Raw genomic sequence first — 27,179 nt, 5'->3', positions numbered from 1 at the left:
CTCCCTGTCCGCGCCTGCTGGGTTCCAGCTCACCACCATATTACCTCTGGGGTTTGCAGGGGTGACTGAGGCACCTGGCTGAATCGGGTGGGAGATCCGTGAATCCACGCATGTCGAGGTGGGGGGGGGGGGAGGGGGAGTTGTCCTACGATCGTAGGACCCTCCCCCTCCCCCGAGGGGAATTTTAACCGCCTGCTGGGCAGAGCGTGTGTTGTTCTCACTCCACTCCGTAAAACACTGGAGGTCAAGAGGAAGAAGTGTTAATATTATTTTTGGGGAGCCTGGAGGGGCAGGAGTGCTCCTCGGGGCTCCACGCGAACAATGTGGGCCGCTGCCTCCGTAATCGCAGCCCCACTCCACAACTCCTCCGCACCACACTCCCCCTCCCCCCCCCCCCTCTCCCCCGGACCAACCTGTCTGCCGACCAGATCAGCCTCTGTGCCGCCTGATGTTGTGTCAGCTGGCGAGCTGCAGTGGGACCCCCCCCAGCTCGGGGCATCCAGCTTGCTGGATGTATGTTAATGAGGTCAGCCCCTCAAAATGGACCAGGTCTCCCAGATCACCTGGAGATTAAACCCCCCCCCCCCATTACCTCCATACAATAGCATTGATCTCAATCCCAGGAGCCAGTTTGGTACCAAACCCAGAGACAGCGTAACCTGGCACATTCCCACCAGGATTCTACTGACGTTACCACTCTGCAGCGACTGAATCTATCGTCTTTTCATCTCCACAGGAAGTCGAGCCTTGCGAAAAGTAAATGTGGGTCTAACTTTTTTGTTTGTTTGCTGTTGTTGTTCTTGTTGCAGTAGTATACAATTCGGAGTCTAGACAGCAAACAGTCCAATACAAATGGCAGATCACTTTGCCAGGAGCTGTATTTTGAGACAGCTCCCAGAAATGTCCGAGAAGTTGAATAACTTGGGAGTTACAGCATGCAGCCTACTGGCAAGTTCGAAGTGCGTGCCAGACTCTGGAGGACTCTTGGCTTCCATTGGCAAGACCAACTGGTTAACTCTGATCTCACATAATCCAAACGGATAGGTTTTGACATTGAAGAAAACCCAAATGAATAATGGGTTATCTCAGACTCGCGTTATCTAATCAGGTAATCAAATTCTGGTTGCATTAAAGTTTATCTTAACCTGTTTTTGAAGTGTACAGAGTAGGTTTCACATCTGTGACTACTGGAGTCACATGTCGTTTAGACACCTTTGGGAGGCTTCACACGTTCTGACCCTTCTCTTGGGGCGTCTCCATTTTCCCAGTAGCACAGACGAGCTGTTACTGAGGTTTGGTGTGCAATAGCCATGCTTTGGCGCTGGTTGCCATGCTGCTGCCGCCAGTGCGATGAGCGTTTCCACCGAACATATTCCAGCTAGTGCACATGCAGTGGGCTCACACCGATCTCCGGCGGCTCCGGAGGCGCTCGTTGAAGGTGTGGTATCCAAGAGAGGTGGCGCTGCCGGGGGAGGAGAAGACAAACTTCTCCCGTGCGCTCAACGACATCTCGTCCACCTTGAAGGAGATGGAGTTGAAGTAGACGGGGTTTGTATGGGCGCTGAAGGAGCCATGGTGGGATCCAGTTGGACTTTCGCAGTCCTGAGATCTGTAGCACATACAGGAGCAAAGAGATCCAACATCTGAGACAGGGTCTGGTAGGCTCTCGCGTCTAATCTCCACCTCCCCTTCCATCAGGGGGATCAGATTGCTCCTACTCCGGCCTTCCTCCATGGGCAGTAGTACAGTGCTCCTGCTCTGAATGTCCTCTCCGATTGTCATAGCCGTGTGATCCTTATTCCCGGCACGCTCCTCCGCGTCCCTCTTTTCATCTTCAGAGTTCATAGTGAGGAACCTCAACACCACCAGGTTCAGAAAGGCTCCAATCACGGTCAGTCCTACTAGAATGTACATAAAACTGAAGGCTACGTAAGGAGGCCTCTTCTGCAGGGCTTCATTGGTCTGTAGGGCCACAAAATCTCCAAACCCAATGGTGGTGAGAGTTATAAAGCAGTAATAATATGCGTGGAAGAAGGTCCATTCCTCAAAGTGGGCGAATGCCGCTGCTCCAATGCACAGGGTGCCCAGACACGAGAAGAAGCCGACCGTCACCATGTTCTCCATGGAGACCTCCGTGTTCTTCATGCCTAGGCATTTCTTTATTCTCTTCAGCAGATATCTAACGAAGGTGTTCATGCGTTCTCCCAGACTCTGGAACATCACCAGAGTCAGCGGGATCCCCAAAACAGCGTAAAACATACAGAAGGCTTTGCCAGCATTGGTGCCTGGCGCTGCGTGGCCATAACCTGCATCAGGTCAAAGAGAAGAGGGCAGCTGTTAGCATAATTATAAAAGAATATATATGTAATATACACACAGCAGCTCCTTCAATGGCTCAGCTAGTTAATGCACTAGTTAGTCTCTAAACCATTACAGAACAGGAAGATACAGGAGGCTCAGTCATTGAGTACATTCAAAACAGAGAGCGATAGATTTCTAGATATTAAAGGCATCAAGGGATATGGAGATAGTGCGAGAGAATGGTGTTGAGGTCGAAGATCAGCCATGATCTTGTTGAATGGCGGAGCAGGCTCCTACTCCTACTCCTGCTCCTATTTCTTATGTTCTTATGCATCTGATTAGATCACAGTTTGAACTAAGTTGGCAGATCTCACAATGATGCTACAATTGGCCAAGTGCCCTGGAATTAATCTGCCAGAATTCCAGCTCTTCGTCCTTATCTAATGAGCAGGTGCGGAGTTGGGTGAGGATAAGATCATAGGAACAGGAGGAGGCCATCAAGAACATAAGAACATAAGAAATAGGAGCAGGAGTAGGCCATACGGCCCCTCGAGCCTGCTCCGCCATTCAATCAGATCATGGCTGATCTTCTACCTCAACTCCACTTTCCCGCCCGATCCCCATATCCCTTGATTCCCTTAGTGTCCAAAAATCTATCGATCTCAGTCTTGAATGTACTCAACAACTGAGCATCCACAGCCCTCTGGGGTAGAGAATTCCAAAGATTCAGCCCCTCGAGCCTGTTCCTCCATTCGATTAGATCCTGGCTGACCTGTACCTCAACTCCATTTACCCGCCTTTGCACCATATCCCTCGATACCCATACCCAACAAAAATCTATCGATCTCAGTCCTGAAGGTGCCAATTGTCCCAGCATCCACAGCCATTTTTTGGGGTGGGGGGGAGCGGAGGAGGAGGAGAATTCCAGATTTCCACTACCCTTTGTGTGGAAAAGTGCTTCCTGATTTCATTCCTAAACGGCCTGGCTCTAATTTTAAGATTGTGCCCCCTTGTTCTGGATTCCCCCCACCAGAGGAAATAGTTTCTCTGTATCTACCCTATCGAATCCTTTTATCATCTTAAACACATCAGGCTAGTCTGTGATGCCCTCCCACCCCACACCACACTTCCCATCTAGGCTGACACCTGAAGTCCACCTGCCCGTGGAACTGTACCTCAGTCCGTCACTTTCAGGATACGAGAAAAATCACTAGCGTGTTTACCAAAAAGGGAGATTAATTTACAAATTGAGATTTTTAATTTGCGAAACACTGAATAAAACAACCAAAGATGTTTCTGGGAGTTGCTGTGAGAGAATCCCTCACACTTTGCTCATTATTGCTTTTTGATTTTGTGAAATTAGTACATGTATTTGAAATGGAGATTAGGGTATTTTTAACTGACTAAAGTAGTAATTTAACTGGTAATTGTAACAAAAATATCACTGCAAGAATAAAGTAATGCTCTTGAGATCTGTTGTAAACATTTACATAACCACATTAACAGCTCTCCAGAGACACAAATTCTGTTTAATAATTATGAAAAGCACCTCCAGATGGCATATGTTTTGATATGCTCATAATATCATTTGTTTACAATATAGTCCAAATGATTCATTTTCCAATTCCTCCCAGTTGCTGCCTTCCCTTCCTGAAGCCTTGCACCAGGTATGGTTCCGAGTCAGTACATTGTCCAAGTGAGCAGTCTTCTCGTGTGGACCCAGACAGTGGGCGCTGCCAGCTGTTCAGCTGTGAGAGGCTTGAGAGCCTGAGAGCCGAGCACTATCCTGTGTCCTCTCAGGAACCGTCACGTCCCAAGCAGGGGTCACTGGTTGACTTTTCCCTCCCACTGACCACCGCCCCCCACAACCTACCATCGCCAAGTACTAAGACCGATTGTAGTGTCCTAACTAGTTCTCTGGCTGAGATCTGCTGAGGCAACAGAGACTCCAGCCCGAGAATTGGATAGGTAGGGACTGTTTGTATGGGACAGGCTTAATGGATGAGTTGGTCTTTTCCTGTCTGGCATTTCTGTATGTTTGTAGCTTCCTAATCTGTGTCTCTGTTCCAGCCCAGACATTTAGCCGCTAAAGCTGTCCTGGGAACACTATCACAGCTTTTAATAGAGAAATACATTTTTTTACAGCTAACAAAGTGCAACCTGTAGTCAAAGATATCGAGAGATGGCGTTTACTCGATGTTATTACACGCCATTTCCTGGAGAAGCTGAAGCTGCAGAAATTGTCACGAGGAACACAATCTACTCTCGAGAAATAAAACAGACATTTGTAACAGAAAGAAAGAGAGAAATAGCATTTATTTAGTGCCTTTCATGACCTCAGGACCCCCCAAAGCGTAAATACTTTTGAAGAGTAGTCACTGTTGTGATGTAGGAAACACAGCAGCTAATTTGCGCACAGCAAGATCCCACAAACGGCAATGAGATAATGACCAGATAATCCGTTTTTAGTGATGTTGGTTGAGGGATAAATATTGGCCCAGGACACCAGGGAGAACTCTCCTACTCCTCTTCCAATAGCGGCTGTGGGATCTTTTACATCCACCTGAGAGGGCAGACAGGGGCCTCGGTTTAACGTCTCCTCCGACAGTGCTGCACTCCCTCAGTTCTTGCACTGAATTGTCAGCTTGGATTTTGTGCTCAAGTCCCTGGAATGGGACATAAACCCACAGCCTTCTGATTCAAAGACAAGAGTGCTACCCACTGAGAAGTAATGAGTAGGTGTTTGAGATGCTTTCTGAAAGGTATTTGTTCTCCTAGTATAAAGTCCCCATTATATTGTCACGTTAAGCATCACTTTGACCCAAAGCTGGAGGGGAAATGGTGCGAGAATGAATGGAGCAGACAGTCTCATACCATTTGGGTTTAACATTGCATGGAATATAACTGCAGTGATGTGTCAAACCTGGTTTGAAAGGTGCTCACAGAATCCGTTACATAGAATTACATAGAATGTACAGCACAGAAACAGGCCATTTGGCCCAACGGGTCTATGCTGGTGTTTATGCTCCACACGAGCCTCCTCCCTCCCTACTTCATCTCACCCTATCAGCATATCCTTCTAATCCTTTCTCCCTCATGTGTTTATCCAGGTTCCCCTTAAATGCATCTATGCTATTCACCTCAACCACTCCTTGTGGTAGCGAGTTCACTAAGCACTCTCTGGGTGAAGATGTTTCTCCTGAATTTCCCATTGGATTTATTAGTGACTATCTTATAACTTACATGTGTTCTCCCTCACAAGTGGAAACATCTTCTCTACGTCTACTGTACCGAAACCCTTCATAGTCTTAAAGACCTCTATCAGGTCACCCCTCAGCATTCTCTTTTTTAGAGAAAAGAGCCCCAGCCTGTTCAATCTTTCCTGACAGGTATAACCTATTCGATCTCTTGGATAACACAAGCATGAGAGTTTTATAAAAATTGTCTTTTTTTCCTGAGAAAAGGGGGCCTGCGCTCTCAAAACATTCGTAATTTAGTGGCTGAACATAGACCTTTAAGCATATGTATAATCACATGTGCAAAGAACTCTTTCCTGACTGGGATAACTTGACCGGGAAGAATAAACAAAGTCCTGTGTGACTAAAACCAATAACGTAGCTACTGATCTCAGACTAGCTCCAATATAAACCCTAAAACAAACACTAATAATCACAAAACTTGTACAAGCATCACATTGTATAATGCGGCAACTTAATTTGAGCAGATGTCATCTGCATGGACCTAAATAGAATTACATTAAAATCTTTTGTGAGTTTGGAGTTTTAAGAGTAACCACTGCCTGACTTGAAATGTGGGTTTTGAATCTTTCAAGTGTTTATTCCTTCTGTCTCTGAAGGAAAAGAAATGAATTGCAGCTTATCACATCTCTCAGAAATATTTCAAAGCCCTTCACGTACAATAAGTCATTTTGTTGTTATGCAGGCAAAACCTGAAGCCACTCCATGTGCAGCAAGGTCATAAACATCCATAAGATGAACGGCCCGTTAATCTCTGTGTGCTCCTGTAGAATTGGTTGACGGAGAATGTTGGCCCAGACACTAGCAGAAATCTCTGAATGGAACTTTATCAACTATTTGATGCTAAAGAAAGGAATAAAAGGATATGCTGATAGGGTTAGATGAAATATGGAGGGAGAGGGCTCGTGTGGAGCATAAACGCCGGCATGGACCAGTTGGGCCGAATGGCCTGTTTCTGAGCTGTAGATTCTGTGTTATTCTATGCAAACCTCTCCATTAATCCAGAGAGATAACATGACATTTGTGTCACAATGAAAACTTTTCAAATGATCAGCTCTCATTAAAGGCATTTCAGAGACCAAACCAATCAGTCTTCCCAACAGTTACTTCTCCTGTTTTCATGCTGGAATATGACATCTTGGTTTAACAGATATAGGATCATAGGAACAGGCGGAGGCCATTCAGCCCCTCGAGCCTATTCCACCATTCGATTAGATCATGGCTGATCTGTCTCTTAACTCCATTTACCTGCCTTGGTTCCATAACCCTTAATACCATTACTTAACATAAACCTATCAATCTCAGTTTTGAAATTTTCAATTGACCCCCAGCCTCAACAGCTTTTTGGAGGAGAGGGTTCCCGATTTGCTGTATTATCGTTTGTTTTGTTTTGGTGTTTTGGGTGTGTTACAAATAGAGGCTAATCAATCCTTGGTCAAATTTATTTTTCCTTTCAGAACTGAAATGTGATTTTTAATTTTGTGTGAAGAAGTGCTTCCTAACATCACTCCTGAACAGCCTGGATCTAATTATAAAGTTATCATATCATAGTATCATAGTGTCATAGTACGGTACAGCACAGAAGGAGGCCATTCGGCCCATTGTGCCTGTGCTGGCTCTTTGAAAGAGCTATCCAATTAGTCCCATTCCCCTGCTCTTTCCCCATAGCCCTGCAAACTTTTGCCCTTCAAGTATTTGTCCAATTCCCTTTTAAAAGTTATTACTGAATCTGCTTCCACCGCCCTTTCAGGCAGCGCATTCCAGATCAGAACAACTCGCTGCGTTAAAAAAATGTCTCCTCATCTCCCCTCTGGTTCCTTTACCAATTGTCTTAAATCTCTGTGTCCTCTGATTACCGACTCTCCTGCCAGTGGAATCCTTTTCTCCCTATTTACTCTATCAAAACACCTCATAATTTTGAACACCTTCTCTGTTCTAAGGAGAACAATCCCAGCTTCTCCAATCTCTCCACATAACTGAAGTTCCTCGTCCCTGGTACCATTCTAGTAAATCTCTTCTGCACCCTCTCTAAGGCCTTGACATCCTTCCTAAAGTGCGGTGCCCAGAAGTGAACACAATACTCCTGCTGGCACCTAACCAGTGTTTTATAAAGGTTTAGCATAACTTCCTTGCTTTTGTACTCCATGCCTCTATTTATAAAGCCAAAGATCCCATATGCTTTTTTAACAGCCTTCTCAACTTGTCCTGCCACCTTCAAAGATTTATGTACATACACCCCCAGGTCTCTCTTTAAAAGCACCACCTTTGAAACTGTACCATTTGGTTTATATTGCCTCTCCTCATTCTTCCTTCCAAAATGCATCAATTCACACTTCTCTGCATTAAATTTCATCTGCCATGTGTCCATTTGATTTGTTAATCACTGCTCTACAGTGATATTTTGAATGCCAAGTCTACATAAACTCTCAGGTCTCCGTCAACTTCACCGCTAGTTATTTTGACATAATTCATGCAGTGTTTATATTTCCCATTTATCGTTCTGTGTTCAGTACTTTAAACTTCTCAATATTAAATTCCAATCTGCCATTTTCCCATCCTTTTACATATAGCTCCTGTGCTGCCTCATCTAGTTTGGTATCATCTGTGAATTTGACCAGGTCGCATTGAGCTTCTGATTCTAAGTCACTAATATAAATTAGAAACAGTGGGGCTCCCAAAACCCATCCTTGGGGTAACCCGTTCATCATGCCAGCACTTCCTGATATGACTTCTCTAGCAATTACCAACTGCTTCCTACCTTTCAACCAATTTCTTACTTGCTTGTAGGTTTTACCCTGAATATCCACGGCCTTCAGTTTAAGTGACAGTCTTTGGTGTGGAACCATGTGAAATGGTTTTTTAGAAGTCAAGATACACCACATCAGATGGCTTTCCACATTTCACTCAGAATGTAATTTCCTCAAGAAAGTCAGAGGTTAGATCAGGAAGGATCTTCTTTGTCCTCAATCCACATTGCCTACTGATTACGAGATAGTCCTCAGGTTTGCTCCTTATAATCAATTCCATTATTTTACCCAATACTCATGCAAGACTGATTGGTTTGTAATTGCCTGATCTATTTTGTCGCCCTTGTTGAAAATGGGCACCATGTTAGTCTATTGGGATCATGCTGACATTGATCGACTGCTACATAACGGCCATCAACAACTCTCCCCATATCAACACATCAGGCATCTCACTCCTGGTCTCTCTGAGTATCAACATCTCACAAATCTTATTCCTTGTCGGTTATACCTATCAGCAAAGATTGATCAGGCTGAGGCTCTTTTCTCTAGAAAAAGGGAAGGATGAGGGGTGACCTGATAGAGGTCTTTAAAATTATGAAGGGGTTTGATAGGGTAAATGTAGAGAAGATGTTTCCACTTGTGGGGGAGACCAAAACTAGGGGCCATAAATATAAAATGCTGGAGAAGCTCAGCAGGTCAGGCAGCATCTGTGGAGGAAGAAACAGAGTTAATGTTTCAGATCGAAGACCCTTCATCTTTGACCTGAAATGTTAACTCTGTTTCTTTCTCCACAGACGCTGCCTCACTTGCTGAGCTTCTCCAGCATTTTCTGTTTTTATTTCAGATTTCCAGCACCCACAGTATTTTGCTTTTGCCATAAATATAAGATAGTTGCTAATAAATCCCACGAGGAATTCAGGAGAAACTTCTTAACCCAGAGAGTGGTGAGAATGTGGAACTCGCTCCCACAAGGAGTAGTTGAGGTGAATAGTGTAGATGCGTTTAAGGGGAAGCTGGATAAACACATGAGGGGGAAAGGAATAGAAGGAGATGCTGATAGGGTGAGATGAAGAGGGGAGGAGGCTCGTGCAGGAGCATAAACACCGGTATAGATCAGTTGGGCCGAATGGCCTGCTTCTGTGCTGTACATTCCATGTAACTCCTCACAGTCTCATCCCTTGTCTTGATGAAATGATCAATGCAGTTTCTGTTGCTCATGCCATTAATTTTCTAAGGGTTTTTAAAATAAAAATCCTGGAGTAGAATTTCTAAGGAGGTTCCTCGATTTCCTGCCATAAATTCGGCAGGAGATTAACGGAAACAAGGAGGCTCGAGGATAGGGAAATCCCCGCTGGAAATTATCGGTAGTTTTTGGGCATGTTTGGATATCACAGGCTCACTGTAGACATTTTTGCTGAACTTGCACATTGATAAGAGCAGTCAGGCCCCCTGTCCACTCAAATACCCAAATGGAAGGGACTCCTACTGAAAGCATGTAGATCAACAATTGTTGTCTTGCATTAAAATTATCCAGGCAGGCTCATACTATGGATTTTTTTTTATAGTTTAAAAGTAATTTTTTATAAGGAAATATTGGGCCATCACATTCTGTATTCAATACACCAATATTAATATCATATGATATATTACTGTCAGAGTGCAAGGGTGCAATTATACTGATAATCTTGCAACAATCTGCAGATGTTGCGTCAGTACAAGAAATGCCAGAATAAGTTGGGAGTCAGGTGTTTTTAGCTGGAGTCCACATGCAATAAAAACCTGCCCTCATCTCACACCGTTTCCCATCCACGCTGGCTCTGTTAGAGCACCAGGCGGCTGAGATACAGCACTAATAAAAAAAAAGAGCGACCAGTCAGAGTGAAGATCTGTGTGTGAATCAAAGTAAGATGATCACGCGTGGCAAACAGCAAACAGCAAACAGCAGTCTCGCATCAGTAGCTGCAGGAAAGCGACAGAAGGTCCCTGCAAATTATTTCAGCGCCTATTTGAAGTTAATTCCGCAGGTGTAAATTCTCTCCTACCTCTCCCTTCAAATCTCTATCTCTGTAGAAGATTGGCCAGAAAAGATTGTTTGTGTTAATCACGTTCAAGTAAAACTAATCTCAGCACACTAATGCTGTCTATTAAGTGAGCAGCAATCGCTCTTTGAGAGCAATGTGAATGTTACTGGTTTATTAACAGCCTCCCTCGTGCCGTTTCTTGTTAGTGCTTTTTAAGTGTTAATCATCAGGTCGAGCAGTCAAACTTCACACATCATATTTTCTCCTCAATCCAAAGAGATTCAAATAGATTCTAAATGAAATCAGGGCGAGGAATGGGCACAAATCGAGTTTCCTACATTGCTCCTGAGACTCGGGGTGATCTGTCCCAACATATCCGGCAATTCATCACCAGTGTTACTGCTCACGGCTATTTCACGACTTGAAACTCCAGTTGGTCCAAATAGTCTAGGTCTTTGCGTCTTTGTAGGAACCCAGGCTGGAGAAGAGTGTCTGATTTACACTAATCCAATAGTCTGATTTACACTAATCACCCAGTCTGATTTACACTAATCCCATAGTCTGATTTACACTAATCCCCACTCTGATTTACACTAATCCCCCACTCAGATTTACACTAATCCCCCACTCAGATTTACACTAATCCCCCAGTCTGATTTACACTAATCCCCCAGTCTGAATTACACTAATCCCATAGTCTGAATTACACTAATCCCCCACTCTGATTTACACTAATCCAATAGTCTGATTTACACTAATCCCATAGTCTGAATTACACTAATCCCCCAGTCTGAATTACACTAATCCCCCAGTCTGAATTACACTAATCCCATAGTCTGAATTACACTAATCCCCCACTCTGATTTACACTAATCCCCCAGTCTGATTTACACTAATCCCATAGTCTGAATTACACTAATCCCATAGTCTGATTTACACTAATCCCATAGTCTGAATTACACTAATCCCATTGTCTGAATCACATTAATCAGACAATCTGATTAACATTAATCCCACCATCTGAATTACACTAATCCCATAGTCTGATTTATACTAATCCCATAGTCTGAATTACACTAATCCCATTGTCTGAATCACATTAATCAGACAATCTGATTAACATTAATCCCACCATCTGAATTACACTAATCCCACAGTCTGAATTACAGTAATCTCACAGTCTGAATTACACTAATCCCATTTTCTGAATTACACTAATCCCACAGTCTGAATTACATTAAGATCATAGTCTGAATTACACTAATCCCACAGTCTGAATTACACTAATCCCATAGTCTGAATTACACTAATCCCACAGTCTGAATTACATTAATCCCACACTCTGAATTACATCGAGATCATAGTCTGAATTACACTAATCCCACAGCCTGAATTACATCGAGATCATAGTCTGAATTACACTAATCCCACAGCCTGAATTACACTAATCTCACAGTTTGAATTATACCAATCTCACAGTCTGAATTGCATTAAACCCACAGGCAGAAATACACTAATCCCATAGTCTGAATTGCATTAGTCCCATAGTCTGAATTACACTAATACCACAATCTGAAATACATTAATCCCACATTAAAGGAAATCTCAGTTTAGAGGGAATTTAGAAGGATTAGACTCAAAAGAATTAAATAGTTAAAACTGCTGTCCTGTAAAACCTACTGCTCTTTGACCAAAATGCCATGTGCAGGTTAGCTAGGGGTTAACAGTGATAAAGAATGATACCCTAAACATGAGTGTTTGAGGTCAAGCAATCGAGACCACAGATAAACCTGTCTAAACAGACAAGCCTGAATTGGTCTGTAAAGCACAAACTCCCCAGCATTAGGGAAACTCTCTGGGAGTAGAGCTGAGGTGTATCCTGTTATCAGATCTTGTGGGTCACGATGAGAAAGATGCTGAGACATGAAGCTGTCAACAAAGATGTTTTATTAGTCAGAGTCGTGTGTACTAGGGTAGTGTTGTAAAATGTTCATCATGAACCAAGGAAACGGGGGGAAGGAAGTGGATGTGAGATAACAAAGGGATCACAACTGTTCAGGGCATAAGGAGGCAACTCTGAATCAACTCAGAGTAGAAGAGAAAGAAAGAAAGTAAAAGTGAGAGGAGTGAGAAGCGGACACACCTTCTACCCAGGATGGAATGGGTCGTATAATTTTTGTTCTGTACTGATAACTACTGCTTAGACACTTGAATGTGTTGATCCTTGTGTGAAGTTAATAAATTGTAAACAATTTTACAGCACCAAGTTATAGTCCAACAAATTTATTTTAAATTCCACAAGCTTTCGGTGGCTTCCTCCTTCCTCAGGTGAATGGTGTGGAATTCACCTGAGGAAGGAGGAAGCCTCCGAAAGCTTGTGGAATTTAAAATAAATTTGTTGGACTATAACTTGGTGTTGTAAAATTGTTTACAATTGTCAACCCCAGTCCATCATCGGCATCTCCACATCGAAGTTAATAAAATATCACTATATCCAATTGGAGTCAGATCGAATCTTCATTAAGTTACTGGCGACCGTGGCAGGGCCTGACTTATAGTGATACTTGTTTTCTTTAAACGAGGTCCCAGGGCTGAGCTATTTGATCAGTACGTCAATTTGGGAAGGAAATCTTAGGGGTGTGCAGGCAACCTGCCAGTAGTCAACTTGTTCCATAATGGCCAGCTCTACGGAGGTGGAGAGGGCATTGTTAAATCAACTAGAGAATCTAGGCGTAGCGGAATTATTGTCTATGATGGGGGATGGAGGAAAAAACCTATAAAAAAGTGGTTGATTATGTCCAGAAACGAGTGGACGAGAAAACGATTAAAATGGAGAAAGGTGGACAGTTGTTGGTCTATGCTGCACATCTCAATGTGCATCAGGACGACCAAATAAGAGGCGACCTGGAAAAGGAGCTTTGCCAGGTGAAACAGATGTTAGTACAAGTCACTAGCAGTCAATAGGTCACAGGACCTATCATTTATGTTACAACAACAGCATTATACTAATGTGAGTAGTGAGGAGGATGCAAAGAGGCTTCAAGGGGATATAAACAGGCTAAGTGAGTGGGCAAGAACATGGCAGATGGATTGTAATGTGGAAAAATGTGAAGTTGTCCACTTTGGTAGGACAAACAGAAATGCAGAGTATTTTTTAAATGGTGAGAGATTGGGAAACGTTGATGTTCAAAGGGACCTGGGTGTCCTTGTACATGAGTCACTGAAAGCTAACATGCAGGTGCAGCAAGCAATTAGGAAGGCAAATGGTATGTTGGCCTTTATTACAAGAGGATTCGAGTACTGGAGTAAAGATGTCTTACTGCAATTATACAGGGCCTTGGTGAGACCGCACCTGTAGTATTGTGTACAATTTTGGTCTCCTTACCTAAGAAAGGATATACTTGCCATAGAGGGAGTGCAACAAAGGTTCACCAGACTGATTCCTGGGATGGTGGGATTGTCGTATGAGGATAGATTGAGTAGACTCGGCCTGTATTCTCTAGTGTTTAGAAGAATGAGAGGTGATCTCATTGAAACATACAAAATTCTTACAGGGCTCGACAGGGTAGATGCAAGGAGGATGTTACCCCTGGCTGGGGGGTTTAGAACCAGGGGTCACAGTCGCAGAATAAGGGGTCGGCCATTTAGGACTGAGATGAGGAGAAATTTCTTCACTCAGAGGGTGGTGAATCTTTGGAATTCTCTACCCCAGACGGCTGTGGAGGCTCAGTCATTGAGTACATTCAAAACAGAGATCGATAGATTTCTAGATATTAAAGGCATCAAGGGATATGGGGATAGTGCATTAAATGGCGTTGGGGTAGAAGATCAGCCATGATCTTGTTGAATGGCAGAGCAGGCTCGAGGGGCTGGATGGCCTACTCCTGCCCCTATTTCTTATGTTCTTATGTTAATAGTAGTTCTACAGCAGCCACACTCACAGTTTAGGCACAAGAAACTAAGGAGGAAATCAGGAAGTTAGAAAAGGCTAATGGTGATTTGAGGTGAGAATTGGAGAATGTGAGGGAGCCCTTAGCGAGATGCTAGATAAACCAAACAGGGAGGCCAATCACACGAGTTACAAGGGAAAGTCTATGAGTTACAAGGGAAACTGGGATGCCAGTCTGCCTTAGTGTCGTCCATCACTACGGGGAGTCCAGGGGACGGTATAGACTGGGATCAACTAGACAGGGAGGCTGCACGTTGTCACAATCCAAACTGGGGCAATTGGGAAATTCCTGTGAGTGTAATTGTGACCCGGACAACAACCCCCCAAGGAGGAGGAGCAGTCACAGTGGTCCAGGAATCCGTCCCTTTAAAACCTGACTCAGCCCAGGCGTTGGTGAAGGAATTGGGACTTATCAGGGACGGAGACAATCCTGTAGTGGGTACTCGGGCATGGGGAGATTTTAAAAGAGCTCACAGCGAACTAGGAGATGCAGTCCTTAAATGGGTGCTGGCCGCTGTAGAACTACTCGGTCCATGGCCTCGTAGGTTACGGCACTTCAGGTGCACATCCAGGTACTTTTTAAATGAGTTGAGGGTTTCTGCCTCTGCCACCCTTTCAGGCAGTGAGTTCCAGACTCCCACCACCTCAGCTCCCCTCTAATCCTTCTACCAATCACTTTAAATCCATGCCCCCTGGTTATTGACCTCTCTGCTAAGGGAAATAGGTCCTTCCTATCCATTCTATCTCATAATTTTGAACACCTCAATTAAATCACCCCTTAGCCTCCTCTGTTCCAAAGAAAACAACCCCAGTCTATCCAACCTGTCATCATAGCTAAAATTCTCCAGTCCTGGCAACATCCTCGTAAATCTCCTCTGTATTCTCTCTAGTGCAATTACATCCTTCCTATAATGTGGTGACCAGAACTATATACAGTACTCAAGCTGTGGCCTAAATAGTGTTTTATACAGTTTTAGCATAACGTCCCTGCTTTTATATTCTATGCTTAGCTAATAAAGGAAAGTATCCCGTATGCCTTCTTAACCACCTTATCTACCTGTCCTGCTATCTTCAGGGATCTGTGGACATGCACTCCAAGGTCCCTCACTTCCTCAACACCTCTCAGTATCCTCCCATTTATTGTTTATTCCCTTGCCTTGTTTGCCCTCCCCAAATTCATTACCTCACACTTCTCCGGATTGAATTCCATTTGCCACTTTTCTGCCCACCTGACCAGTCCATTGATATCTTCCTGCAGTCTACAGCTTTCCTCCTCACTATCAACCACACGGCCTATCTTTGTGTCATCCCCAAATTTCTTAATCATGTCCCCAGTTGAGATCTGTTAAAAGGAGGAACTGAGGTGTGTGAAGGAAGCCTAAAAGAGATACGACAGGTTTTGCTGTCCGCTGATGATCTGGTGACTAATGACAGGAAGAGGCAGGAGACGATTAATGCACTTATTGGATAGGATGCCAGGGCATCCAGTGATGCCTCAAAAGGGGTCACCTGTAGTGTACGGAGGATTCATGTTATCCCAGGTCCAGCAAGGGCTAGATGACAGTAAAGAGGGGAGAATACCTGCTTTTATAACAAACAACAAGAGAAATGGAACATTCAGGGACATAATACCACTACTTGTGAGTTAAGAGGGTTTAGGGAAGGTGTTCCCGGTGCATTGCTCATGTCATTACAGACACAGGGGGACTCGTAGGAGTCAGCCTGTTAATGCCGATTCTGACCGGCCATGAGGTGCATCGCATATGGGCAGTGGATTCTATTGGCACCCTAGAAGGTGATACCCATAAGGAATACAAGCCCTTCACCAAGAAAGTAGTCAAGATGGGCGAGACCTGGCTGGCCCAAGACTTGACCTGTTGTACTCTGGCCCAGGACACATGGATATGCCGATGTGACATGACTGAGGTAAGTGTCCCGGCATGTGGATTCATGTGGGATGAAGGGACACTGAATCGCACCGTGGCAATCCAGAAATGGCATAAAGATCAGACCAGGCACAGTTATGCAGGCAAAGGCAGGTATTGCATTACCACCATAGCCTCTAGTTTTGGGAATGGGCCCGTTAAGTGTTCGGTCAGCACTCCCTCCGTCTGTTTTACCCCCAATGAAATAGTTAGAATTGGATATCTGGTTCTATCACCAGTGCACCTTCATAACCAGACGAAGATGGCAGTGGACGTAGGGTTACAAGCTGAGGCCCCAAAGGCCTTGGCACAGTACAGATACCCAATACCACCCCTAACCCTAGCCCTGGCCAAGATCGTCAAGTGAACTGAAACTTCGGTTCGCCACTTACATCAGCTTCATCAGGACGACAAGCACCTCCTGTCCAAAATTAGGAATCTCAGGAGGCAAGAAAGGTGGGAGGTAGCAGAAAATGTCGGGCAGAATTGAAGGGTAAGGTTACTCTCATGTGGCTTTGTGCTTGTCCAGGGGATCATGATAGTTGTTTTAATCATACCCCAAATACATATGAAATGGGCCCTGAATAAGTCAACCATTGTCAGCAGACCTTAGAAAGCACAGCTTTGCTCAGAGGAAAATAGGATTGGTGCGAGAGCTCGAGAGCCAGACTCTCTCGGCCTCAAGGTGGGGACTGTAAGGAAACCTCGGTTTAGAGGGAATTTAGAAGGATTAGACTCAAAAGAATTAAATAGTTAAAACTGCTGTCCTGTAAAACCTACTGCTCTTTGACCAAAATGCCATGTGCAGGTTAGCTAGGGGTTAACAGTGATAAAGAATGATACCCTAAACATGAGTGTTTGAGGTCAAGCAATCGAGACCACAGGTAAACCTGTCTAAACAGACAAGCCTGAATTGGTCTGTAAAGCACGAACTCCCCAGCATTAGGGAAACTCTCTGGGAGTAGAGCTGAGGTGTATCCTGTTATCAGATCTTGTGGGTCACGAAGAGAAAGATGCTGAGACATGAAGCTGTCAACAAAGATGTTTTATTAGTCAGAGTCGTGTGTACTAGGGTAGTGTTGTAAAATGTTCATCATGAACCAAGGAAACGGGGGGAAGGAAGTGGATGTGAGATAACAAAGGGATCACAACTGTTCAGGGCATAAGGAGGCAACTCTGAATCAACTCAGAGTAGAAGAGAAAGAAAGAAAGTAAAAGTGAGAGGAGTGAGAAGCGGACACACCTTCTATCCAGGAAGGAATGGGTCGTATAATTCTTGTTCTGTACTGATAACTACTGCTTAGACACTTGAATGTGTTGATCCTTGTGTGAAGTTAATAAAGTATCACTATATCCAATTGGAGTCAGATCGAATCTTCATTAGGACACAGACTGAATTACACTAATCCCACAATCTGAGTTACACTAATCCCACAGACTGAATTAACTAATCCCACAGACTGAATTACACTAATCCCATAGTCTGAATTACATTAATCCCACAGACTGAATTACACTAATCCCACAGACTGAATTACACTAATCCCATAGTCTGAATTACATTAATCCCACAGACTGAATTACACTAATCCCACAGACTGAATTACACTAATCCCACAGTCTGAATTAAACTAATCCCACAGGCTGAATTACACTAATCCCACAGACTGAATTACACTAATCCCATAGTCTGAATTACATTAACCCCACAGACTGAATTACACTAATCCCACAGACTGAATTACACTAATCCCACAGTCTGAATTAAACTAATCCCACAGACTGAATTACACTAATCCCACAGACTGAATTACACTAATCCCACAGTCTGAATTACACTAATCCCACAATCTGAGTTACACTAATCCCACAGACTGAATTAAACTAATCCCACAGACTGAATACACTAATCCCACAGTCTGAATTACATTAATCTCACAGTCTGAATTACATTAATCCCACAGACTGAATTAAGATAATCCCACAGACTGAATTACACTAATCCCACAGTCTGAATTACACTAATCCCACAGTCTGAATTACATTAATCCCACAGTCTGAATTACACTAATCTCACAGTCTGAATTACATTAATCCCACAGTCTGAATTACACTAATCCCACAGTCTGAATTACACTAATCCCACAGTCTGAATTACACTAATCCCACAGACTGAAATACATTAATCCCACAGTCTGAATTACATTAGTCCCAAAGTCTGATTTGCACTAATTCCTAAATCTTAATAACATTAATTCAACATCTGAATTTCAGAAATCCCACAGTCTGAATTACACTAATCCCACAGTCTGAATTCTATTAATCTCACAGACAGAATTACATTAATCCCACAGTCTGAATTACACTAATCCCACAGTCTGAATTCTATTAATCTCACAGACAGAATTAGACTAATCCCACAGTCTGAAATACATTAATCCCACAGTCTGAGTTACATTAATCCCACAGATTGAAATACATTATGGAGATGGCTCGGGTACAGTATAGGTACATTCCCACGAGGCAGAAAGGTAGGGCAACTAAAGCCAGAGTTCCCTGGATGACAAAAGAGAGTGAGTAAGATGAAATGGAAAAAAGGGGCGTATGACAGATGTCAGGTTGATAACACAAGTGAGAACCAGGCAGAATATAGAAAGTTCAGAGGGGAAGTGAAAAAGGAAATAAGAGGGACAAAGAGAGAGTATGAGAATAGACTGGCAGCTAACATAAAAGAGAATCTAAAACAGCATGTAAACAGTAAACGGGTAGTAAGAGGAGGGGTGGGGCCATTAAGGAACCATAAAGGAGATCTACTCATGGAGGCAGAGGGGATGGCCGAGGTACTAAATGAATATTTTGCATCTGTCTTTACCAAGGAAGACGATGCTGCCAGAGTCTCAGTAAAGGAAGATATCGTTGAGATACTGGATGGGCTAAAAATTGATAAAGAAGAGGTTCTAGAAATTCTAGCTGTACTTAAAGTAGATAAGTCACCTGATCCAGATGGGATGCATCCTAAGTTGCTGAGGGAAGTAAGGGTGGAAATTGCGGAGGTACTGGCCATAATGTTCCAAACATCCATAGATACGGGGTGGTGTCAGAGGACTGGAGAATTGCAGGTGTTACACCCTTGTTCAAAAAAGGGTGTAAGGATAAACCCGACAACTACAGGCCGGTCAGTTTAACCTTGGTGGTGCGGAAACTTTTTGAAACGATAATCCGGGACAAAATCAACAGGCACTTGGACATGGGTGGATTGATCAGGGAAAGCCAGCACGGATTTGTGAATTATGTTAAACTAACCTGATGGAGTTTTTTGATGAGGTAACAGAGAGGGTAGATGAGGGCAATGCAGTTGATGTGGTTTACATGGACTTTCAAAAATCGTTTGATAAAGTGCCCCATGGTAGGCTTATCATCAAGATTGCGGCCCATGAAATAAAGGGGGCTGTAGCAACACGGATACAGAATTGGCTAAGGGACAGGAAGCAGAGAGCGGTGGTGAACGGTTGTTTTTTGGACAGGAGGGAGGTGTACAGTGGTGTTCCCTAGGGGTCGGTGCTGGGACCACTGCTTTTTTTGATATATATTAATGACTTGGACTTGGTTTTACAGGGCACAATTTCAAAATTTGCAGATGACACAAAACTTGGAAGGGTAGTGAACAGTGAGGAGGATAGTGATAGACTTCAAGAGGATATAAACAGGCTGGAGGCATGGACGGACACATGGCAGATGAAATTTATCGCAGAAAAATGCGAAGTGATACATTTCAGTAGGAAGAACAAGGATAGGCAATGTAAACTAGAGGGCACAACTTTAAAGGGGATACAGGAACAGAGAGATCCGGAGGTTTATGTACACAAATCATTGAAGGTGGCAGGGCAGTTTGAGAAAGCGGTTAAAAAAGCATACGGGGTCCTGGGCTTTCTAAATAAAGGCAAAGAGTACAAAAGTACGGAAGTCATGATGAACCTTCATAAAACACTGATTTGGCCACAACTGGAGTATTGTGTCCAGTTCTGGGCACCGCACTTCAGGAAAGATGTGATGGCCTTAGAGAGGGTGCAGAAGAGATTTACTACAATGATTGCAGGGATGAGGGAGTTTAGTTATGTGGATAGACTGGAGAAGCTGGGGTTGGAACAGAGAAGTTTGCGAGGAGATTTGATCGAGGTATTCAAAATCATGAAGGGTCTAGACAGAGTGGATAGAGAGAAACTGTTCCCATTGGCGGAAGGGACAAGGACTAGAGGATATAGATTTAAGGTGATTGGCAAAAGAACCAAAGGTGACATGAGGAAAAACTTTTTTTACACAGTGAGTGGTTAGGATCTGGAATGCACTGCCTGAGGGGGTGGTGGAGGCAGATTCAATCATGGCCTTCAAAAGGGAACTAGATAAGTACTTGAAAGGAAAAAAAATTGCAGGGCTACAGGGAAAGGGCGTAGGAGTGGGACTAGTTGGATTGCTCTCGCATAGAGCCGGCGCGGACTCAATGGGCTGAATGGCCTCCTTCCATGCTGTAACCTTTCTATGATTCGATGATTAATCTCACTGTCTGAATTATATTAATCACACAGTCTGAATTACATTAATCCCACAGGCTGACTTAGATTAATCCCACAGTTTTAATTACATTAACCTCGCAGACTGAATTAATCTGATCCCACAATATGAAATTCACTAATCTCCCAGTCTGAATTACACTAATCCCACAGTCTGAACTACTCCCATCCCACAGACTAAATTACATTAACCTCACAGACTGAATTACACTAATCCCATAGTCTGAATTACATTAATCCCACAGACTGAATTACATTAACCTCACAGACTGAATTACACTAATCCCACAATATGAATTATACTAATTTCACAATTTGAATTACATGAGTCACCCACAGTATGAATTGTATTAATCAAACAATCTGAATTACATCAATCCTACAGTCTGAATTACATCAATTTCACAGTCTGAATTACACTAATCCCATAGTCTAAATTACACTAATCCCCCAATCTGAGTTACACTAATCCCATAGTCTGAATTACACTAATCCCATAGTCTGAATTACACTAATCCCACAGTCTGAGTTACACTAATCCCACAGTCTGAATTACACTAATCCCACAGTCTGAATTACACTAATCCCACAGTCTGATTTACAGTAATCCCACAGTCATAATTACACTAATCCCACAGCCTGAATGACACTAATCCCACAGTCTGAGTTACACTAATCCCACAGTCTGAATTACACTAATCCCCCAATCTGAGTTACACTAATCCCACAGACTGAATTACATTAATCCCACATTCTGAATTACACTAATCCCATAGTCTGAATTACACTAATCCCACAGTCTGAGTTACACTAATCCCACATTCTGAATTACACTAATCCCATAGTCTGAATTACACTTATCCCACAATCTGAATTACAATAATATAAATACATAAGAACATATCCCTTGATTCCCCTAGAGTCCAAAAATCTGTCTATCTCAGCATTAAATATACTCAACGACTCAGCATCCACAGCCCTCTAGGGTAGAGAATTCCAAAGAATCACAAACCTATCAGTGAAAAAATTCCTCCTCATCTCAGTCCTAAATGGCCGACCCCATATCCAGCGCTATGCCCTCTAGTTCTAGACTCTCCAGTCGGGAAACAACCTCTACCCTGTCAAGCCCCCATAGTCCCATAGACTGAATTACACTAAGCCCATAGTCGGAATTATACTAGTCCCATAGTCTGAATTACACTAATCCCCCAGTCTGAAATACACTAATTCCACAGTCTGAAATACACTAATCCCACATGCTGAATTATATTAATTCCACAGTCTGAATAATACTATTCCAACAGTCTGAATTACATTAGTCCCATAGTCTTAATTACATTAATCCCACCCTCTGAATTACATTAATGCAGTATTCTGAATTACACTAATCCCACAGTCTGAATTACATTAAATACCCACAATCTGAATTACACTAAACCCACAGTCTGAATTAAACTCATCCATCAGTCTGAATTACACTTTTCCCAAAGTCTAAATTACATTAATCTCCCAGTTAGAATTGCAGTAATTTCACAGACTGAACTTTACTTATTACACAGTCTGAATTACACTGAAATCCCCAGTCTGAATTATACTAATCCCATGGTCTGAATTACACTAATCCCACAGTTTGAATTACACTAATTCCACAGTCTGAATTACACTAATCCCACAGTCTGAATTACACTAATCCCACAGTCTGAATTACACTAATCCCACAGTCTGAATTACACTAATCCCACAGTCTGAATTACACTAATCCAATAGTCTGATTTACACTAATCCCATAGTCTGAATTACACTAATCCCACAGTCTGAATTACACTAATCCAATAGTCTGAATTACACTAATCCCACAGTCTGAATTACACTAATCCAATAGTCTGATTTACACTAATCCCACAGTCTGAATTACACTAATTCCACAGTCTGAATTACACTAATCCCACAGTCTGAATTACACTAATTCCACAGTCTGAATTACACTAATCCCACAGTCTGAATTACACTAATCCCACAGTCTGAATTACACTAATCCCACAGTCTGAATTACACTAATCCCACAGTCTGAATTACACTAATCCCACAGTCTGAATTACACTAATCCCACAGTCTGAATTACATTTATCGCACTGTTTGAGTTACATTAATCATACAGTCTGAATTACTCTAATCCAACAGTCTGAATTATACCAATCCTACAGTCTGAATTATACTAATGCAACAGTCTGAATTACATTAATCACCCAGAGTCCGATTTACATTAAACCCACACTAGGAATTACATTAATCCCACAGTCTGAATTACATTAATCACAAAGTCTGAATTACACTAATCCCAGTCTGAATTATAGTAATTCAACAGACTGAATAACAATAATCATACAGTCTGAATTATATTAATCCCACAGTCTGAATTACATTAATCCCACAGCCTGAATTACATTAATACCACAGTCTGAATCACATTAATCCCACAGTCTGAAGTTTACTAATGCTACAATCTGAATTACATTAATCACTCACAGTCTGAATTACACTAATCCCACAGTCTGAATTACTTTAAACCCACACTCTGAATTACACTAATCCCACAGTCTGAATTACTTTAAACCCACACTCTGAATTACACTAATCCCACAGTCTGAATTACTTTAAACCCACACTCTGAATTACACTAATCCCACAGTCTGAATTACTTTACTTATTTCACAGTATGAATTACACTGATAACCCCAGTCTGAATTTTACTAATCCCACGGTCGCAATTACAATAATCCCACAGTCTGAATTACATTAATCCCACTGTTTGAGTTACATTAATCACACTGTTTGAGTTACATTAATCCCACAGTCTGAATATTAGTAATCCCACAGTCCGAAAAACACTAATTCCACTGTCTGAATTACAATAATTCAACAGACTGAATAACAATAATCATACAGTCTGAATTACATTAATCCCACAGTCTGAATTACATTAATCACACAGACTGAATTACATTAATCGCACAGACTGAATAACAATGACTTTACAGTCTGAACTATATTAATCCCACAGCCTGAATTAGATTAATCTCACAGCCTGAATTACAGTAATCCCACAGTCTAAATTACATTAATCCAACAGTCTGAATTACACTAATCCCATAATATGAATTACACTAATCCCACAGACTGAATTATACTAAACCCACAGTCTAAATTACAGTAATCCCACAGTCTAAATTACATTAATCCCACAGTCTAAATTACATTAATCTCCCAGTTAGAATTGCAGTAATCTCACAGTCTGAACTTTACTTATTTCACAGTATGAATTACACTGATAACCCCAGTCTGAATTATACTAACCCCATGGTCACAATTACAATAATCCTACAGTCTGAATTACATTCATCTCATTGTTTGAGTCACATTAATCACACTGTTTGAGTTACACTAATCCCACAGACTGAATTACACTAATCCCACAGTCTGAATTACACTAATCCCACAGTCTGAATTACACTAATCCCACAGTCTGAATTACACTAATCCCACAGTCTGAATTACACTAATCCCACAGTCTGAATTACACTAATCCCACAGACTGAATTACACTAATCCCACAGTCTGAATTACACTAATCCCACAGCCTGAATTACACTAATCCCACAGTCTGAATTACACTAATCCCACAGTCTGAATTACATTAATCCCACAGCCTGAATTATATTAATCACACTGTTTGAGTTACATTAATCCCACAGTCTGAATATTACTAGTCCTACAGTCTGAAATACACTAATTCCACAGTCTGAATTACATTTATCACACAGTCTGAATTACAGTAATTCAACGGACTGAATAACAATAATCCCACAGTCTGAATTATACTAATCCCACAGACTGAATTACACGAATCCCACAGACTGAATTACACGAATCCCACAGTCTGAACTATTCCCATCACACAGTCTGATTTACATTAATCCCACACTCTGAATTACACTAATCCCACTGTTTGAATTACACTAATCACACAGTCTGAATTACACTAATCCCACAGACTGAATTACACTAATCCCACAGTCTGAATTACATTAATCCCACAGTCTGAATTACACTAATTCCACTGTCTGAATTACAATAATTCAACAGACTGAATAATAATAATCCTACAGTCTGAATTACATTAATTTCACAGACTGAATTACATTAATCCCACAATCTGAATTACACTAATCCCACAATCTGAATTACACTAATTCCACAGTCTGAATTACATTAATCCCACACTCTGAGTTACACTTATCTCAGTCTGAATTACACTAATTCCACAGTCTGATTTACACTAATCCCCTGTCTGATTTACACTAATCCCACAGTTCGAGTTACACTAATCCCACAGTCTGAATTACACGATCCCTTGGGATGATGAACAGAACATGATGTATTAATAAATGCTCGTTATAGGATCTGGGATATGATATTTGAGCAGCGCGCAGCTGAATTAAAAGGACAGTTAATGGACCCTGGTGAGTACACTTCCGCAACGCTCCCTCTCTTTCAATTTCGATGCGATTTCCTGCACCGCGAGAGCCTCTAGCTTTTAAAATAATGACTGGTTAATGGGCTAACTGAATCATTGAAATAATATCAACAGACGGTATCTCAATGCCAGCATTTAAATTCCTGCCCCTTGGCGTTAAAAGTTTGTCATTACTTGGAGAATGTTTTTGCTGTTGATCTTTAAACAGCCCGGACTCCCATCTCTCAGCTTCTTGGACCGAACCGCTCGCCAACTTGACTGACAAGTGGCCAAATCCGCCAGCCAAAAGTGGCCGTTTAGGGTTCGTATACTGGGAAAGACTGGGGTCGCTCGGGATGGTCTCTGAGCCTCTTCAGAGATAAAGCAATGAACCTTTTTGCAGTAGATTTTCCAGCTGGTCCTCCTTCTGCCATCCTGGGAGTCGCATGATACGACGGCAATGGAGTTGTTTGACAAATCAGAGCAATCAATCTCCATTAAATAGTCTCCAACAGAGTTCAGTTCTCTTAAATTCCATATTTACCAAACTTTCTCCCAGTTGTGCCCCCCAGGTCTGTGTTCTGGAACTCCCCCCGCTACCCCCCCACCCCACCCCCTCCTTTAGCCTCACCGCCACTCCTCTGAGTGAACCTCACTCTCGGACCTTGTCTCCCTCTCTCACCTATGGTCGTGATAACGGTGATGGCGAAGTAGAAGGAGCCGGCGAATTTCCACTGGTGACCAGCCCGGTGCGGCTCGGCTTGGAGAACCACCCATTCCAGCTCCTTGTAGTCCTCCTCGCTCATCCCGTACTTGCTCTTCAGTTCCATCCGCTTGGAGTTGAGCAGCCGCTTGCGGGAGGTCTCCGAGTCGGACTCGAGGGCGTCGAAGACGGCGGCGCCCACCAGCAAGTAGGTGAACATGCAGAGGATCAGGGAGAGAGTCCGCACGTTCTGCCGCTTCATGGCCACCAGAGCCCGGCTCCAGCGCGCCGCATCCCCGCCTCCCCCGCCCACAGCACCCCGGGCGCTCCGGCCGCGGGGACGCGCACTCCCCCCGCGCGCGCTCCCGGCAACGTGCCCGCGCCTTACAATAATGAATCAATTGTGAGACCGGAGAATCGCTCTAACCGGGAGCACGGCTGCGGGAGGGGAGCCCGTGGTGGGGTTTGGTTGGCTTGGTTTGGCCCGGATTGGGTTAGGTTGGCTTGGGTTGGGTTGGGTTGGCCTGGGTTGGGTTGGGTTGAGTTGGCCTGGGTTAAGTTGGGCTGGCCTGGGTTGGGTTGGGTTGAGTTGGCCTGGGTTAAGTTGGGTTGGCCTGGGTTGGGTTGGGTTGGCCTGGGTTGGGTTGGGTTGAGTTGGCACAGGTTGGATCACTTCGGGTTGAGTTGGCACCGCTTGAGTCGGGTTGGCTTCTGTCCGGGTCTGGTCAGTTAGTCCCCCCCTCACTCGGTCCTGGTCGGCTCCGCTCCCAGTTGCAGGGTGCCTGATCTCCGGCCTTGGTTAGTTCAGCGATGGTCCAGGTAAACCCCCCCTAAACAAACAAGCTCCCCAAACCTGCCCGGGGTAGCGCCTCGCCCACTCCCCCGACCGGCGGGCTCCCCTCGGTCTAACTTTCTGTCTGTAGTTTTATCCCGGGGCTGTGGATGGGCCGCTAGCTCCAGGAGCCGGATCGGTTGTCCCGGGTTAAGATCAGATGGTCCCAAATGTTCTTTCCCGGTTTAAGGTTTGTCCGTCCAGGCGGCTCCCTTATCCCGAGCCTCTCTCGGGTGCTGGAGGACCCTCACGGGCTAAACAATCCGGTCCACAGGCGCTGAGCTCCCGGTTGGATCCAGGTTCCCCCCGGTGTCCTGGACGGAGCCGGTCCCTCGCCTTCCCTTCGCAGTTGCTCTGATAAAA

At 43.4% G+C, this 27,179-nt stretch overlaps 1 protein-coding gene across 1 annotated transcript; it reads right to left on the bottom strand.

Moving 5' to 3' along the window:
- Positions 1-1,398: 1,398 nt before the first annotated feature.
- LOC137335398 (potassium channel subfamily K member 9-like) lies at positions 1,399-26,246 on the bottom strand. The gene is made up of 3 exons (XM_068000750.1): positions 25,964-26,246; positions 1,747-2,306; positions 1,399-1,665 (listed from the first exon to the last, which is right to left on the bottom strand). Exons 1-3 carry the CDS (start codon positions 26,244-26,246, stop codon positions 1,399-1,401), a joined length of 1,110 nt encoding a protein of 369 aa, XP_067856851.1.
- Between the last annotated feature and the right edge of the window lie 933 nt (positions 26,247-27,179).

This window comes from Heptranchias perlo, chromosome 19 (assembly GCF_035084215.1).
Source record: "Heptranchias perlo isolate sHepPer1 chromosome 19, sHepPer1.hap1, whole genome shotgun sequence".
In the NCBI taxonomy this organism is placed as follows: domain Eukaryota; kingdom Metazoa; phylum Chordata; class Chondrichthyes; order Hexanchiformes; family Hexanchidae; genus Heptranchias; species Heptranchias perlo.
This window is presented reverse-complemented; position numbering and strand designations above follow the sequence as displayed.

What these genes read in the sequence shown, in the direction of transcription:
- LOC137335398 (XM_068000750.1), bottom strand. Translation starts at nt 26,246, where the DNA reads ATGAAGCGGCAGAACGTGCGGACTCTCTCCCTGATCCTCTGCATGTTC. An exon ending in CACCGTTATCACGACCATAG is followed by an intron (nt 2,307 to 25,963) that starts GTGAGAGAGGGA and finishes GACCTGATGCAG; the next exon opens with GTTATGGCCACGCAGCGCCA. An exon ending in ACATTCAGAGCAGGAGCACT is followed by an intron (nt 1,666 to 1,746) that starts GTACTACTGCCC and finishes ATTAGACGCGAG; the next exon opens with AGCCTACCAGACCCTGTCTC.